The sequence below is a fragment of the Vicugna pacos genome, chromosome 9, assembly GCF_048564905.1.
Source record: "Vicugna pacos chromosome 9, VicPac4, whole genome shotgun sequence".
In the NCBI taxonomy this organism is placed as follows: domain Eukaryota; kingdom Metazoa; phylum Chordata; class Mammalia; order Artiodactyla; family Camelidae; genus Vicugna; species Vicugna pacos.
In genome coordinates, this window is record NC_132995.1 from 46,154,937 (window position 1) to 46,173,296 (window position 18,360).

At 41.7% G+C, this 18,360-nt stretch overlaps 1 protein-coding gene and 1 long non-coding RNA gene across 3 annotated transcripts in view; one reads left to right on the forward strand and one right to left on the reverse strand.

Moving 5' to 3' along the window:
• The window catches only part of WDR59 (WD repeat domain 59), a 74,832-nt gene extending 63,944 nt beyond the window's left edge, over positions 1-10,888 (reverse strand). Inside the window, exons 1-2 of one of the 2 annotated variants that reach the window (XR_012075760.1) lie at positions 10,688-10,888; positions 3,234-3,283 (exon numbers count right to left, since the gene is read on the reverse strand). Coding sequence is in view for 1 of the 2 variants with exons in the window: in XM_006207485.4 (XP_006207547.1) it covers positions 3,234-3,283; positions 10,688-10,741 (104 nt within the window). In the remaining variant the exon portion in view is untranslated. The remainder of the gene's footprint in view (positions 1-3,233; positions 3,284-10,687) is intronic. The other variant, XM_006207485.4, reaches the window with a different exon arrangement.
• Positions 10,889-11,075: 187 nt separating this feature from the next.
• On the forward strand, positions 11,076-12,218 carry LOC140698182 (uncharacterized). The gene is made up of 3 exons (XR_012075761.1): positions 11,076-11,093; positions 11,616-11,696; positions 12,089-12,218. It is a non-coding gene; the product is annotated as an uncharacterized lncRNA (long non-coding RNA).
• The last annotated feature ends 6,142 nt before the right edge of the window (positions 12,219-18,360 follow it).

Below are 18,360 nucleotides of genomic sequence, written 5' to 3' on the forward strand. Positions count from 1 at the left end.
CCATTGAAGACCCACTAAAAAAAGAGTGAAAGCATAAAAGACTGAAGCCCACAAAAACAAAGAAAATGAGAAGGATGAATGGTAATTGATCTAGAGGAAGGACAGCCAGCACCCAAGTGCCTGCAGAGGGAGCTGATTCCCACTGCAGAATCCAGGGTGGCAGGAGTTGGAGGCTTCGGTCACAGGCAAGGGGAAGTGAGATGACTTCAGAGGACAAGAGGCACAGCAAAGGTGAGTGTGAGGTGCTGTGCTCCAAACACAGCAGGAAGTGGTGTGTGAGACCCTCAGGCCTCTTCCCCTGTTCAGCACTCACAACACAAGGCTTCCAGTCTTTAGACAGTGACTCGTGTCAGGAGGATTCTCCTAAGGAGGAACTGACTAGCCCAGGAAAGAATAAAAGCAAACAAACAAGTAACAACAACAAAGCACTGGAGATAATGACAGCTGGGCACACTCCAACAAAAGGGCCTGGTTCCCACCTAATCTCCCTACTGTGGACCTGACTATCACACATAAACAGATTCCAGTCTCTCTTTAATATTAACAGAGAGCCTGTGAGCTCAGTTACCAGAGGAAACCTGAAAGACAGAGACCAACATAACCAAAAGAAAGAAAAAGGGAATGGGAGCACAAAGGAAAGAAAACCTAGATTTATTATTCTCCAAGAATAAAAGAAGATAATGTAAAGAACAGAGAACAAGAAAGAGTTCTTGGAAATTAAAATAATAGTTGGAATTTTAAAATCTGATAGAAAGGTTGGAAGCTAAAAGTTGAAGAAAGCTCCCAGAATGCAAAACAAAAAGACAAAAAGACCAAAAGACCAGAAGAGAATCCATATAGGATACCCAACATGGACTAAGAGGAGTTCCAGAAAGAAAAAGAAGAAATAGAGGGAGGAGTTATAAAAGACGTAACACAGGAAAATTTCTCCAGACTAAAAGACACGGGTTTCCATACTGAAAGGGCCTTCCAAGGTGCTAAAAATTATTCTGTATCTTAATCTGAAGGGTTATCCTATGGGTGTACATATTTGTAAATTCATTTGAGCTGTTCACTTGAGCATAGACCTTACTACACATATTTTAAAGCTCAATATAAGAAAATGGAATGGTGAACTTCAAGATCATGTTGAAAAATAATATGAATGTATACATATCGGAGAACACACCAAATCAGGAAATACTGCATGATTCCCAGTTACAGAACCCCATTCTCTCCCAGAACACTACCAACGATATCACATTAGTGAATGCTGAGGTCTAACATTTGAGACACCGTCATTCCAGGGCACCTGAGAATGTTTTATGAGCTGTTAGTATGGCTACATGATGCCGAGTATATGTTATTTTTCTATTTGTTTAAATAAAACAGGCAATAATGTCAAAACGGGGAGGAGGGTCCCTCTAAGTGCCCACCCAGCACAATGAATGAAAAAAGACACACACCAAAGCAGTCATGGTGAAAATTTCACACACACTAGAGGTAAAGATAGCACTAGGTACAAAGATAGGATTTCTCCGGAGGAAAAATAGGTCACACACAGAGTCCAGAATCAGAATGACATAGAACCTCTCAACAGTAACTCTGAGAAAAAGAACCCTGGATACTGATTCAACCCAACAATTGTTATATAACTGTACTGGAAGGAGAGGAGAGGTCTGGTACGTTTGTAAGGGGCCCACAGACCAAAGTAAAAGAGCTAAATCCTCATCTTCTATTGTAAGAAGTCAATTTGAATACATACAATGGATAAATCAAGATATAGCCATACAGTTAGTATACTGCTTGGAAAAATAGAGACAATACAAAAGAAATAGCTAAAAGAGTCTCAAGTGGTTGCTTCTGGTGAGTGGGATGGGGTGGTAGATTTAAATTAAAAAAGAGGTTTAAAAACTGATTAGGAAATAAATAATATAGACCCACAACCACTGAATTGTAAATTTCAGTGGGCAGATCATATGGTATGTGAGTGATATCTCAATAAAGTTGTTTTTTAAAAAAGTGAGTTCAGGGGACAGAAAGAGACATACCAATTTTTCCTTATCTATGCATCCAGGGTGAAAATGGTATCAGTAATTGTCTCTGGGGAGCAGGGTCAGAGGGAGGAAGAAAACTTAGTTTCCATGGTATATCCTTTTGAATTATTTAATGTTTGCTATAGTTTTATTTAAAGTAAATGAAGGAGGGAGGGATATAGCTCAATGGTAGAGAGCGTGCTTAGCATGCACGAGGTCCTGAGTTCAATCCCTAGTACCTCCAAATAAATAAATAAATAAATAAATAAATAAATAAATAAATAAACCTAATTACACCCCCACAAAAAAGTAATAAAGTGGAAAAAAATTTTTTAAGGTAAATGAAAACATACGTGGGGAGGGTATAGCTCAAGTGGTAGAGCACATGCTTAGCATGCACGAGGTTCCAGGTTCAATCCCCAGTACCTCCTCTAAAAATAAAAAAATCAATAAACCTAATTACTTCCCCCCTCAAAAAAATTTTTAATTTAATTTTTACAAAGGGTAAATGAAAACGTAATTTCAAAATAAAACAATGAAGTTAACAGAAAACACTTCATTTTTAAACAGGTTCATCAACAACTATGCTAATGAAAATACAGCCAAATATGAGAGGAAGTAATCTAGAGCAACGTGAAAGGGAAGGAGGACTCTGACCATTAACTGTAACCATACTGGTACAATGTTAGGGTGATTAGCAAATGCAGTGATGCACCTTAATTGCCAGAATTCTAAAAATTTTGAACCGGAAGACACTACAGAAATTATGTGGTTCAGTTTCTTTAGGATGAAATTGAGTTCCTTCATGAGAAAACCAAAGTCCAGGCAGGCCAACTGAATAAACATCCAGGGGCTCACAATTAATGGCACTGCCCAACTGAGACCTAGACCCCCTCCATCCCAGTAAATAACTACCTGTTAGACCACACCAGACAGCATCCTTCCTAAGAGTCCACGCATCAAACAGAAAAGGGCAATTTCAAGACCAAACTACCAGTCGCTAAAATGTCAAAGGAATTTGATTGCTTACCTGTTAGGGCAGAGATAAAAATAAAGTGCAAATAATCCCCATGACTACCCAGAGGTCACTTGGACAGCATAACTCAACCCTATGACCATAATCCTTAAATTAAAAAAGTCTTTTCCAATTTCCAGAAACTCTTGATGGGCAATTTGTTCCCAGAAATCGTGGCACGTGAACTCTGTAAGCTCACTTACCCAGAGAGCACCGCATGCTGCCCCAGACAGTCCACAGACATCGCTGTTGCCTACAAGAGAGAACACAGACTCAGTTCTGCCAGCAAAGCCAGCTCAGGTGGGAGAAGACAGGAGGGTGGTCACCTTTGGGTCTTCCTTGTCCCATGGCTCGGGTGGTCCCCATTTGGCAAGTGTCACCAGTTCCCTACAGTAGATACTTTAACCTCCTTTTAGTTTTCATCCAAATCTCATATTCACATTCACAGTAGGGTAGTTGTTATCTGTTTCCCCCAACACCAGGACTACATACAACCAAGCTGGCAAATTCCAAATTGAGGAAACAAGTTCTGGAGCTACTGAAGAATCTGACTAGCTCAGAGCAAACAGCTACTAAGGGCCCCTTCCAAGTAAAATCTACCCTGGGACTCACTCTCTCTCTCTCTCTCTTTCTCTCTCTCTCTCTCTCTCTCTTTCTCTCTCTCTCTATCTCTCTCTTTCTCTCTCTCTCTCTCTCTCACACACACACACGTGCGCACACGCAATCCATGCCTTTCCAAAGGGCATGGACTCCTTCTCCAAGCTGAAAGGCAACTGGTAACACCACCCCTGCTGAATCCACAGTCGTATTCCTGCTACTGAGATGCCCACGGCCCATTCAATTTGAGTTTTCTATCACAGTTTACTTGTTTGTACTTCCCAGGTCTTCCAGTTCCTCGGGAGCACCATCTTTTCAGGATCTGATATCCAATATCCAAAAGTCCACACTGAATCAAATGAATTTGCATTTGGGCTGAAGCATGAGGCTAATTTTAATCATGACAATGACAGCCTAAGTTCTTTATTTGGATAAGTTCAAATCCTGCTGCATTCTCAGGGCATTATCTGAAACAGTGTGCACCACTGTTTGGTTATTAAACACTCTAAGTTCTTTCTAAGAGACTATCAAGAGAGAATGTACCTTGTACACTCTGCTACACTCACAAATCACAAATGGCAAGCAGAAATTCTCTTTGTCACTCTCACTGGTCTTATTAATGGATTTCTCACACTGGCCCTCCCTCAAGAAACATGTCACAGGTAATATTAGGGACAAAAGGCCAGAGTGCTTTCAGGAGAGCCTGAAAAGTGATTATTATGCATCCTTCATTCCACTAGAGTCATGAGCAGAGAAAAGCCCACCTAGAAAGGGAGGCAGTGAGATGAGATGTCATTTCCAGAACTCTTCCGTGCAATTTATATATTAAGGGTATGAAAGGGGCAAAGCAGTACCTCCAACTAGGGGAAGTACAATCTTTCTAGAGGGTGGGTGGTAGCAAGAATCCTAAGGTGCCCCCAACATTCTGGGCCATTGGTGTTCATACACATTCTCCCCATTATTCACACACTAATCTAGGTACTGCTGTGAAGGGATTTTGAGATGTAATTAAGGTCCCAAATCAGTTGACCCTAAGATAAAGAGGCCTGAAACAACCTAAATGCCCACCAGCAGATGACAGTGGTTGTATATACAAAAATGGTAAATATGTACAATGGCATACACCCTACAGCATGAATGAACCTTGAAAACATTACATTAAGTGAAATAAATCAGAAAAAGAAAAGGACAAATACTACACTTACAGGCAGTACCTAGAAGAGGTAAATTCATAGAAAGAGAAAGTAGAAAAAAGGTTGCCAGGGGCTGGGGGAGTAGGGAGTGGGGTGTAACTGTTAAATGAGTACAGAGTTTCCATTTGGGATGATGGAAAAGTTCTTGGGGAAGGGGAGGAGAGGGAGATGGAGAGACTTAATCACATCAGCCCTTTAAAGCTAGTCTAGAAATCATAAACAGAGGAAGTCAGAGAGCCAAAGGGTGAGGGAATTAGCATGGGGAAGATTCTCTGTTGCTGACTGCGAAGACAGGGACCACGCAGCAAGGACCTGAGACAGGTCTCCAGGAGCTGAGAGTGACCTCTAAATAGCAACCAGCAAAGAACAGGGATCACAGTCCTACAACCCTCAGGAACCAAATTCTTCCAACAACCTGAATGAGCTTGCAAGCAGATTCTTCCATAGTCAACCGAGACCCCCGATGAGAACACAGAAGACTAATGCCCAGATTTCAGCCTATGAGACACTGAACAGGGAAAGCAGCCAGGCAGAGCCTCGACTTCTGAACCACAGAACTGTGACCTAATAAATGGATGTCGTTTAAAGCTGCTAAATTTGTGGTACGGTGACAATAAAGGGTGATCTGGTAATAATACAAAAAAAAAAAAAACGAAAAAGTCATGTCCTTTGACTGGTAGTTCTACCTCCAAAATCTATCCAAAATACAGAACTTTTACACACAGAGTTGTTTAATTCATGTTACCTATAAATAAATTGTGGATATTTATACATACTTATATACAATGGTATGTTCTAGAAGCATTAAAGAATGACACAGAAAAACACTGGAGCCAAGCCTGCAAATAGTGTCAAGACTCACCATAACACCTTATCAGAGCAAATCATTTTTTAAAAAGTAAAACAAAATAAAACAAAACAAAAGCACACCTAACTGATGTTTCCCTGCCCCTACCCCAGAAAAAAAAGAAGCCAACATTATGCTTTCAGGGGCATATGAAAGAGGGTTATGCTAGACTGTCTCAAAGCAGAAAATGGAGAGAGGGAAGTGGTTTAAGCAAAGGACGTGGAAATAACCTGACCAGGGTAAAAGTTAGCACTTGGTCAGGGACAGGAGTGCCCCACAAGGCCTCACCACCCTCAGTGCACCCGATGGGGAACAGCTGGGAGATACCACATCTGGAGTCACAGGGTTCTTAAGTGATCCCACTGCAAGAGAGGAAGGGAGCCCCATAATGACTAAGAGAGTACCTCCTAGCAGCCTGCAGGCAGGGCTTGCTGCAGATTAAAGACAGCCCAGAGAAGTAAAGTGGTATTTCATATCTTACCATGAACTGAAATTTAAATCAGCTACTTTCGTCTAAAAAACACTGAACAAAATATAGCAAAATGTTTAGAGGGTAGCTGTTCCTATGGGATTTTAAATTTATTCCTCTAAATAAGCCTACATTTTTGTATTATTTCTATATTTGCATTATTTTATAATAGAAAACGTGTTTCTTCAAGGCCTCCTTCCAAGTCTCTCCTCTTTCTGCTCCTCTCACCCTGGCCTGTGGCCTGGTTCACAGCAACAACCTCCCAGAAGTCTACCTTCTTCTCTCCCTTTTCTATTCTACCTAACACTAAACTTCTGAAAACAGAGTTCTGATTATATCAATCCACTGCTCTCAAACCTTTGTTAATTTTTCACTCTGAATAAAATCAAGTGGAAACTCCTCAGCCTTCAGACACATTCTAATCGGATGACCGGCTCAAGCCACACCCACTTACAGCATTCACTCAATTCTACAACTCTCCCAATTCTGAAGAGATGCTTAAGTTCTTCCTTTCACCTGAGAAGTCCTTCTCTCCTACTCTGTTATTGAAATTCTACTCATCTAAGAAGACATACCTCCTCCAAGAAGCTTACCCAAAGTCTGCCAAGGGGATTGCACCTTCTCCCAAAGCACCTTCCCTGCCCCTCCGTCACAGGTCTTGCCTTAACTTTCTTAACTTGCTTTGTGGTGATTACTGCTGTGCACAAGGATCCTCTCCCATGAGTTGGTGAGCATGTACAGGGGAGGGCCTATTTCATTTCTCCCAGGGCTCCCCGCAATGAGATGCATGCAGGCACTCTGTGCACATTAGCTAGTTTTGAAGATGGGTCAGAACCAGGTCAAAATCAGGGTCCTACCAGCTCGTAATGTGCCAAGGTGATCCTTCACATCTCAAAGAAATTTTTTCCTTAGTTTCCCTCGCTTATTTACCACCCATGAATTTATCTACATTTCTCCAATTCTCTCATTTTTTAAATACCTCCTAGGATAATGAACTTTGATAGTTCACTATCTGCTTTCCAAAAGCTTCTACTGAAATCTGATGACAAAATATGTGTACCTTACCTGCACACTTTAATGTAAAATTTTAGTCAAACCTTCTTTGAATCATTGTTTTAAAATATTTTCAATTTTTTACATTGAAGTATAGTTGATTTACAATGTTGTGTTCGTTTCAAGTGTACAAATGATCCATTTATATATTTATATGCATTCTTCTTCTGATTCTTTTCCACTATAGGTTATTACAAGATGCTGAAATATATAGTACCCTGTGCTTATGGTAGGTCCTTGTTGTTTATCAACTTTATATACTGTAGTGTATATATGTTCACCCCAAACTCCTAATTTATCCTTCTCTCCCCTCTCCCCTTTAGTAACCATAAGCTTGTTTTCTATGTCTGAGTCCCTTTCGTAAATAATGAACCTTTGTTTTTAGATACTGAAAAGTCCTCTCCCGCCTGTAGGAAACAAACTTACTGTTGAGATGTCAAGATCACATCTTTAGACAGAAGAGAATAAAGTTCTTAACAGCCCTGCTCCTTCTACTGCAGGACTGCAGGATGGTGACCTTTGCAACACACTTTAGGGGTCATATGACTTCTATGAAATAAGACCACGATAGCCCTGATTGTGACAGTTGATTCTTAGTGGCTTGGGGAAAACATAATTCATTATGTGGAAAAGACAAGCTAACTGATGGCTGATAAAAGACATTAATTCCATGAGGCTCTGTGCCTCCACAGACAAATTGCTGCTGCTCTTGTTCAAAAAAATCATTTCTTCATGAAGGCAGCTGCATTCTTAGACATTTAGTTTCACCCATCCAAAGAAACTGACTACATTTCCTCAAAAGGAAAAAGTTCTACATGGCATTTTTGCAGACATAAAACAGAGTTCATCTGGTACAACAGAAAGGACACTGGCTACACAGGGGCATAAGGGAATTTTCTGGAGTGACGGAAATGTTCATCTTAATTGTGGTGCTGGTAACAGGACTATATTCATTTGTCAAAACTCAACACATTATAGAGTTTCAAGGGTATATTTTCTCATACATTAATTATACTTCAATAAACCTTGATTTTTTTTTAATTACTCTTTGTGGAGAATGGACTGGAAGGGGGCAAAAAGCTGGAGTACAGGGAGTGGTCCCAGAGAATGTCTAGCTACTTTGGACATAACGGAGTTTGAGACAGCTCACAGATGCCCATGTGGAGACATTAAGGAGACAGTTGCTATGAGTCTGCAGTTCCTCTCTTCATCACAAGAGTCATATTCTGTAGCATTTTTGCACTGACTATTGAGTTAGAGACTTCTCAACCACACCTTCTACCACCTTGCCTCTCTTTGAGAGTGGAAATCCCCATTCTTCTCAGTACTCTGAACTGCACTTACCAATACCATAGCCACTAGCCACAAGTGGCTATTTAAATGGCAATTCATTAAAATTTAATTAAACTTTTAAAAAAATACAGTATCTCAGTCACACCAGCCCCATTTCAAGCATGGAAGAGCCGTATTTCCATCATCTCAGAAAGTTCTCCTGTATGTTGTTGTTCTAGAAGACTAGCTCTTAGTGTTAACACTCAGTGATTCCAGGGATCACTTCCAGGTAGCTGCCAAGCAGCACAAGTTTCTTACAATTAATCGGTGACAGTAACATCAGTTTCATAAAGTAAATGACACTTACATAAACTGTAAAGAAGAGTTTCACTCTTCAGCCTAGGGTTTTTCTCTGAAAAACCTGAGTTTTCTTTCTTTCTACATTAATGAAATAGTTAATAATAAAATGGGTCCCTACTCCTCCCGATTATCACCAAAATCATTTACAAAACCATTCTAATTCACACTAAGACGTATCCTTTCAACTTAATAGAAAAAATCAGAAAGAAAAACAGAAACTCCTGCAAGGCAGTTAAATTACCCAATTTACTTTGTTCTCTTACTATGACAACTGCTGTTTAGGTTTAATTATTTGATACGACTTCATAGCATCCTAATACATGTGTCAGCACCCTCTCTGCAGGTCTTTTCAATTACGCCTCTGTAGAGAAGCAGGGGTGAGACTACCTGCGTTTCTGTGAATATTAAAGGGTTTGCAGATTAGTAGCTTCCAAATTAGCAGGCTCATAGGTAGGACACATGACTGTTCTCGGTCCCCAGTGACAGCAATTAACAAGAAGGGTAACAGGAATATGGTTCTTTTTCCCTAGGAGTTTGACACCTCCCTTAGGGGAGCAGGCCTCCTGGAGACACCATGCTGACAGTGTGCAAAGTGCTTTAGGCTCCTTTCATCCAAATTCAGCTGCTCAAATTCTCCAGGAGGGCTGTGTATTGAGGGCACTATAGAGCAAACTGGTGGGAGGCTCTCCACTCGTTCATCTTCATGGCAAAAGAAGGGATGAGTTTTAGAAAGAAGAAACCACATCACCCCCTTATTATAAATTCAGATTTCCCTTCATTATTAATCACCTGAGTACTAACACAGTGCCTGGCACAGTGGGCACCTGGCAAAAGCTCAGTAAATCCATACTGAATAAATGAGTGAATGAAAACCTAGCACACAGAGGTATTCAATAATTATGTGTTGGATAAATGAAGAGAATCACCAAGACACTGGAGGAATAAGGGTAAGATATTTACTGTTTTGCAACAACTGTATGGCCAGCTCATTGAGTAAATACAAAGCAGGGTAGGGTAATGAGCCCAACAAGGGCCCTGGGACCACATACCTGCATTCAAATCTCAATGCGACCACATAATGGGAGGCCTTGGCCAAGTCACTTGAGATCAGCCAAACGGGGACCAGCTTCCCCGTTTGGAAAAAAGGGGTAACATCTACTTAAACTGCATGATTCTTTCATGAAGTAGAAAAAAGAAATGTAGATAAATCACTTAGCACAAGACCTGGCATCATAAAATTCTCACACCAATTCTAGGTAGGTATGATTCGTACCTCTTACAGGTGAGAAAACATGCGCAGAGGGTGATGACAGGTTAAGAGCTGAGCCGGGATTCGAACCCGGGCACTACATGCAGTGCATACTCCTACTCACTGTATGGTATTTTCCACCAGCCTAACATCGGCAACCACTTAAAAGGTAAGGCGATGAAACAGGCACTTTGCAGGCAGTTTTTTGTTGAATCCACTCCAAAGTCCGGTAGGGCAGGGTTAAGTTCATGCACATGAGGCTCAGAGAAGTTCTGCGACTTGCCCAAAGTCACTAGGTGCGAGGGTAGCAAACAGCCCCTCGTCATGGGAAGTTCCCCTCTGCGCTCACTAACTGCACTTTGCTGTCTCCAAGCAGACCCCACTCCCGGTACCCACGAGAAGAACCCCGAAACCAGTCCAAGCCTGCCCCAACCGCCCCCAACGGTCACCGAGGCTCCCCTCGCCCGCTCGGGTCTGAGAGCTCAGGGTCACCTCCTACCCATCTCCTCAGCCGGGGCCAGAGATAGCCCCGCCGCTCCCGAACGGACCCGGCCGCGTGGGGGAGGGGAACCGGGAAGTGCGCATGCTCAGAAGGCTCCATTTAGTCCCCAGCTCACCTGGGAGTCGCGGAACTCCACCACTACGTTCTCGCTGCTCCACCGCGTTGCCATTTCCCATGCCCAGCCCCCAGGGCCCGAGGACAACGCGTTCACACTCAGACACGCGCGTTCTCGGGTTCAGTGAGCCCCAGGCAGCCTGCGAGTCAGCCCTGCCACGCCCCGCTCCCTCTTCCGTCTGACTGCAAACCATTGGCTGACCCAAACACTAGCTCCGTCCCCTCTTTCCGGATCGCCCAATTGCGGCACCGCGCCTGCCCCCCAGACACGCCCCCTTCAGTGCGTCACCTTGCTTGAGTCACTCACGCTCCTCGGGGCTGCGGATACACGCCTCCTGCGGCGAGTTCTGCCGGGAATTGTAGTCCAAGGTCGAGTACATTGTGGGCAACCCGGAAAGAGCTTGCAGGTAAGGGTTTGGCCGGGGGGAGGCGCAAGCTGTTATTTTTGTGATCTCGCTAGTGTCGGTAGCATGGCCCAGGCCATCTATAAAACCAAACCAGTGGTTACCTTTTCCCCTGAAGCCTACCATAAAGGCATTGAAACGTGTGAATGCGTGACTCATTGTCTTATACAGTACAGCAGTGTCTGCCAAAGTATCCTGGGACCCAGGGGGGTCCCCAAAGGCAAAACAGTTTTCATAGTCAAACTATGAAGTTATTTACTTTTTGGGGGGAGTGTTAAGTTTTAAGAGTGTAAGGGGTCCTGAGATTAAAAAGTTGGAAAACTGTTGTGCTGGTGGTGATTACATTTTCTTCTTCAGCCCTGACCTCTCAAATCCTGGGCTTAACTGCCTTAGCCTAGGTTTCTCCGTACAAGGAGGAAAGGACCAACTTTGGTTGTCTTAAGGAGTTAAGCACCTGGAATGTAGTCAATTCACAAGCGTAAACTATTGTTATTGTTATTAAATTTATCGCTATTTCTGAGTAAGCAGTTGCATGAATAGCAATAAGAAGGCTTCCCGTTCCTCCTGGAGTGTTGGATATAATGGAGAAGACAGACTTGTCAACAGGTAAGGCGACCAACTCGTTCCAGGAAACTACTCAGTGTGGGCAAACAGGGATAGCAGGTCACTATCCAACAGGTATACACTCGGCAGAATGAATTGTGTTTTAGAAAAGCAATGTGCCAGGAGAGAACAGTATAAACGGGAGAGCTGACATGGCATCCTGAAGATGATGATATTTGAGCTTTTCAGTATAATATGAGGATTCTGGTAGCATACCAGAATAAGTACTTCAGCATCAAAAAGTGTGAACAAAGACACAGAAGTCTGTAGAGCAGGATGTGTTCCAAAGAAAGACCTAAGGCAGTTTCCTAATTAGCACTCATGATGTTGTGCTTCTTTCCTTCCTTCAATACACATCTCAGTTTGTAACTCAGTATTTATTTACTATTTTCGAGCTTTAGGAGGACAGGAACCAGGTCTGTTTCGTTCAGCCCTGCGTGGTGACTGCACGTACCAGGCGCTCCAGGAATATCTGTCCAATGAATAAATGCAAAAAGCAAATGTCATACCCCCACGATGCTGTCTAGATTAAAAGGATCCCTTCAGTGAAACTGAAAGCAATTTCTGAAACTGTTCAAGGTCTTTACTTGTAATTCTTTACACCAAGAAGAAAATATAGCATCATCGATAGTTCTCCATAAAATCCCCTTGCTTGCTTTCTCTGATTCACCCATCAGTTATTCTCACACAATGGAGCCCTTAAAAATCTCCTCCAGCCCTGGCCTTCATACTCCTGGATTGACCTTTCTTCCTGCCTTCCAGTTTCCTCCCAATTCTCCATCAAAAAAACCAAAGGAGAGAGAAGGGCCTCAGCTCAAATGGCCAGGAAGGGGGAAAACCACAAGACAGTTTCAATAGCAGGGAGCTGGAAAGATAGAGAATACTTTTTAGGCATGCTCATGTCATCACGTAGGAATAAATGGATTAATTAATTCAGCTAACACATCATATTCTTACTTATTTGCCCAATGCTCAGGATGTGGTAGGTGCTCAGTAAACACTCACTGAAATGAGTGATTAGCAAACAGTCAGATATAGCTATAACTTAGGGTAGATGGCAGGGTGTAGCAAGGAGTAAAGCTAGATAAATGGAAAACGGCTAATTAGGAAGGGCCCTGCTTAGGTGCTAAAGTTTTATTTTGGATAAAGATAGAGATATTCCAAACCTCTCCTCTGTCTGTCTGTCTATATACACCTTGATGATCTGTTTCCCACTAAAACCAGTAGGACTGTCCCTGCCTGAGCATTTCTGCAACCCACCCCAACTCCCACCTCTTTAGTTCATTTCTGTCTAGTTCTCAAAATCTGCCTGTCACGGTTTGTAGGCACAGGATGTACTTTAGGTTACAAGTCCTTAGTGCTCTCTATTTTCCCCATGTTTTCCTTCTCAATGTGAAAAAGGCTGGGTAGAATCTTTGAGAGAGGGAGTATGAGCACCTTTCTAACTGCCTCCTCAGGTCTTCTTTGCCATCTCCCACACATGTTGGCATCATGAAAGAATGGGGACTCCAGAGCTAAGTCTAAAGCTCTCTCATTGCCAGTTTAGGGCTGTGCTTCTCTGAGATCTGCATACTAATGTCCTGTATGAGTCAGAGACTGAGGACCATTGGGGGTCCTATGTCAAGTAGACCCCGACTTGCTGACTAGGCCACCAGGCCCTTATCAGCAAACAGTGTCTTTTCAGAAGGTCACTTGCTAACCAAGTCACAGGAAGGCTGGGTATGTGGCCAACCCTGAAATCCAGGCTCTGGCTGGCTCTTATCAGCAAATGGCCTTGCAAGATGGAGCGCAATCCTTTATCTTTCTGGTTTGCTGTTTCCTCTTATGCAGAATGTGAAGTTAGCTGACCCCTCAGTCCCTTTACATCTGGGAATCTTGGAATCCTGCCCTGAACTCTACTAGTCATTTCCCTCTCTTCATCAATCAACAAATATTTGTGGACGTGCCCACAGGCTCAGGCTCCCTGCTCTGTGCATTTGGTTGATCATGACCCTGATTTTCTCTATTTACATTTTCTCTTTTCAAGTGAAACAATAAAAATGTAAAGAGCCATGAGAGGCCTAGGAGGAAGTTTCTTATTGGGAGATACGTGTCCACCCCCATAGGCCTGTCCTGGCTGTCATCCCCACCCTCTGGCTCAAGGAGGCAGAGGGGAGGCTCTGAGTTTCCCAGAGCTTCCCAGAAGTAGGTTCTAAAAGCCATTTCACTAATTTTCTGAGCTTTTCTAGTCCTAGACTTACATGCTTCCAGATCGTGTTTCAAACTGGGCTTTCGCAGCATCCTCACACACACACACACTGCAAATGCAAATGGCTTTGGCAATGCTAATTTTTTTTGAAGCATAGCTGATATGCAATATCATATAAGTTTCAGGTATACAACATAGTGATTCATAATTTTTAAAGGTTATACTCCTTTATAGTTGTTATAAAATATTGGCTATAGGCAATGCTGATTTTATCAGCTCTTTCTTCTGACTATTCTGGTAGGTGGGTCAGTGATTTATTAATTTTGTTTCACAGCTGAAGGACAGCCAGGAAGCAGCTCGCCCAAGATCAGTGAGAACATGAAGGTAAAGAATAAAAACAGAGGTCCCAAGTCTAGCCGGAGCCATTCTTGCATCTGATATCTTTGCATTGAGAGTGTCCAAAATGACTTGCCACTCTCCCCAGACTCGTAAACTTTAAACCAAGAACCCACAGGAGAAACTTGAAGCAAATCACTTACTGGACTTTTGCTGAAACAAATGACAAAATGAAACTAATCTGAAGCTGCAGGTCTCCATGGATGCCTGTTGCTATGCCCTCTCTCTAAGACATAAAAAATATAATCAAGCTACTGAATGAAGACTTCTGCTCTGAGAAAGGCTGCCACTCAGGGCCACCTAAGAGGCTTTACCTTTGCAAAGCAGGCTCTCAGTTGTTCAGTGGTGCCAGACATGAGAGAGACTGGTTTATGATAACCAGTAGACTGGAATATAAACCTTAAGGGCCAATTTTTTATTTACCAAAAGAAATATAGCTATTAAGCAGATCTAATCTTTTTCACCCTATTGGGAAGCATAGGGAGAAAATGAACTTGTCATCCAAAACTTCCTTGATGAGCATGTTCACTGTAAAGCTGGGAAGTCCAGCTTTGCTCCTTCCAGCTGTGACTTTTAGTGTGCATGTGATATACCATTTCTACATACTTCTCTCTCTCTCTCTTTTTTTTAAATTAAGGTATAGTTGATTTACAATGTTGTGTTAATTTCTGGTATACAGCACAGTGATTCACTTATATATATATTTCTTTTCATATTCTCTTTCACCATAGGCTATTACATGGTATTGAATATAGTTCCTTGTGCTATACAGTAGGACTTTGTTGTTTATCTATTTTATATACAGTAGTTGGTATCTGCAAATCCCAAACTCTCAATTTATCCCTCCCCATCCTCTTTCCCCCCAGTAACCATAAGTTTGCTTTTTATGTTTGTGTCTCTGTCTCTGTTTTGTAAATAAGTTCATTTGTGTCCTTTTTTTAGATTCCACGTGTAAGTGATATCTATGGTATTTTTATTTTTCTGGCTTACTTCACTTAGTATAATGATCTCTAGGCCCATCCATATTGGTGCACATGGCAAGATTTTATTCTTTTTATGGCTGAGTAGTATTCTATCACATATATACATGTGATATATGGTATTCCATCATATATATATAAATATAAATATATATATATATATATATATATATATATATATATATAAACATACATATGTGTATAAAAACCTGACCCATGGTTTCTTTATCCAGTCATCCATCAATGGACATTTAGGTTGCTTTCCTATCTTGGCTATTGTAAATAGTGCTGCTATGAACACTGGAGTGCATGCATCTTTTTTAATTAGAGTTTTCCCCAGATAGATGCCCAGGAGTAGAATTACTAGATCATAGGGTAAGTCTATTTTCAGTTTTTTAAGGAATCTCCATACTGTTTTCCATAATGGCTGCACCAAACTACATTCCCACCAACAGTGTAGGAGGGTTCCCTTTCTCCCACACCCTCGCCAGCATTTACTGTTTCATACTTCTATCTCTTTATCTATCTCTTTCTATAAATTTATATAGCTGAAACAAAATACAAAAAGGTATACAATGAAACAAAATATTTCTCATCCATCCTGTCAGCCAGTTCTTCAATTTCTACTGTCCAGCCCCCAGGGGACTACATTATGTTGTTTCATGTTTCCATCCAGTGTCTTTATGAATATGGAAGCTAAGAAAAATAGATATTTCTTTGGGGAGCAGGTAAATTTCTTAAGTTGGCATCTTCAGTGCTTATTAATCATTGACCTTATTAATCATTATTATTTTTAATGATAATTATGTTGATAAATCTTTCCCCAGCACCCCATCCCCTCAGGATACAGTCCACGCTCCCTCCTATGGCTCCCAGGACCCTCTTGTCAGCTCCTGAGGACCAGCTCCATCTTTGGTTCCCAATTCCTCTCTTTGCGGCTCTATTGCATCTTTCAGTTCCTTGAAGATGCCATGTTCCCCAGGCCTTTGAACATGCTGTTTCATTTGCTTGGAACATTCTTCTCTTTTTGAAACATGGCTAATCCCCCCACCCAACACACGCATTCTCCTGGCTAATCTTCAACTCATCTTTTAGATCTTGGCTTAGAATCAGTGTTTGTGTCTGTTTCCTTTCATCAGCACCATGGTCTTGCTCTCTCATAGCACTTAGTCATTCATTCACTCATTTCATAAATATTTATTGAGTGCCAACTACTTGCCAGGCACTTCTTCGAGGCTTACCTACCACACCATTGTCACTGCCTGCTTCAAAACTTTGTATCATCATTGCACTGTAATTCACATACCATAAAATTCACCCTTTTAAGTGTATAATTCAGTGGTTTTTAGTATTTTCACAAGGTTGTACAGCCACCACCATTAACTAATTCCAGAACATTTTCATCACTCAAAAGAAACCCATTAGCAGTCATTCTCCATTCTTCTCTTCTCCCAGGGTTTCTTTCTGTGTCAATGGATTTGCCTATTGTGGACATTTCATGTAAGTGGAATCAGACAATATATGGTCTTTTGTGATTGGCTTCTTTTACTTAGGGATTTCAAGCTTCATTCATGTTGTAGCATGTATCAGTACTTTATTCTTTTTATGGCTGAATGATAGTCTGTTGTATGGATATACCACATTTGCTTTATCCATTCATCAGTTAATGGACATTTAGGTTAGTGGCTCTTCTGAAGCCCTTTGAGAACAAGACTCCCTGTGTCTTCATCATAGTATCACAGATTCTAGTGCGGTGCCTGGCACTTATTAGAAATTCATATTTTGTTCAACATTTAAAAAAAAGTGTTGAGTGAATCGATAAGTCAAAAGCCAATTTGATAGTTACCATACTTACTGATTACATGTTTATCTCCCCAGTATAGATCTCTCAAGGGATCCAGTATCTTCTTTTCTGCACAGAACTGAACCATCTTTCTTCTTTCTTCAGGGAGGAAATTGGGTTAAATTTAATCTTTCTTGTTTTTCTTGAGATCACTCCTTTGGATCTTATGTGTACACAAATTCTTCATTTAGGCACTTACAGATAACTTCTTGGGTATTAAAACATTTTGGTTTTTCCTCCATCCATTCTCATAAAGAAATCTCGACTTCCTTCCGTAGGTTTTTTTGCTCACCCTAAGCACTCCATGGTTGCAAGTAGCCTTATTCCTTTTTCTTTCGAAGCTGGTCACACAGGGGCAATCAATACCTATGACAGACCAACCTTTCTTTCTTTGGTTTTCTTTTCAGATTTCTTTATACCTTGTTTTGGCTACTTGATTTGGAACTGTCTGGGGACTTTTAGAGCAAGGAATCAGTTAGGCCAGGGACTGGGTGAAGCTCATAGCCAGCACTCAGTGCTTGAAAAATAGTTGTTGAATGAATGAATGAACGAATGAATGAATGTGAATATGTGAGAGAGATATTGCAAAAACGCAGGCTTGGTCAACAAATGTTTATTGAGTACCCGCTGTGTTGCAGGCCCTGTAGTGCATGCCAGGATAAATGGTAAACAAAACAGGGGTCCCGCCTTGGACTAGGGAGTTTTTAAAATCACTAGTTTTAGCTGCATTATTCCACTTCCACGTCCTTATTTTTTCACTTTATCTTACATCTAGTGATTTTCAAGATCACGGGTTTTTTTGTTTGTTTGTTTGTTTGCTAAGCAACTATTTTATTTGGGGGGAGGAGGAGGGAATTAGGTTTATTTGTTTTTTAATGGAGGTACTGAGGATTGAACCCAGGACCTCATGCGCACTAAGCATGTGTTCCACACTCCCCGCTCAAAATCACATTTTAGCTAAGGAATCTACCCATTTGCTTAAGCCCAATTGGGAAATTCCGATCTACTGTCAGGAAAAACTGGAGTCACAAGTACCCCAGGGCGCTGTTTACCCCCAACAACTAAAACTTCCCCAAATGCTGAGCTTCCTGATTTTAGAGATTCTTGTATGGGGAACCTCCTACAGAACGGACAGCACGTCCACCAGAGGGTGCTGTGGGGGCAAATTTGTGCTGGGAGGGGAACTTGACCAGCGACCCTCAGAGCCAGGTAGGTATCTTTTTTCTTTCTTGTGTTTCCTTCCCACCCCTCGAGCCGTGG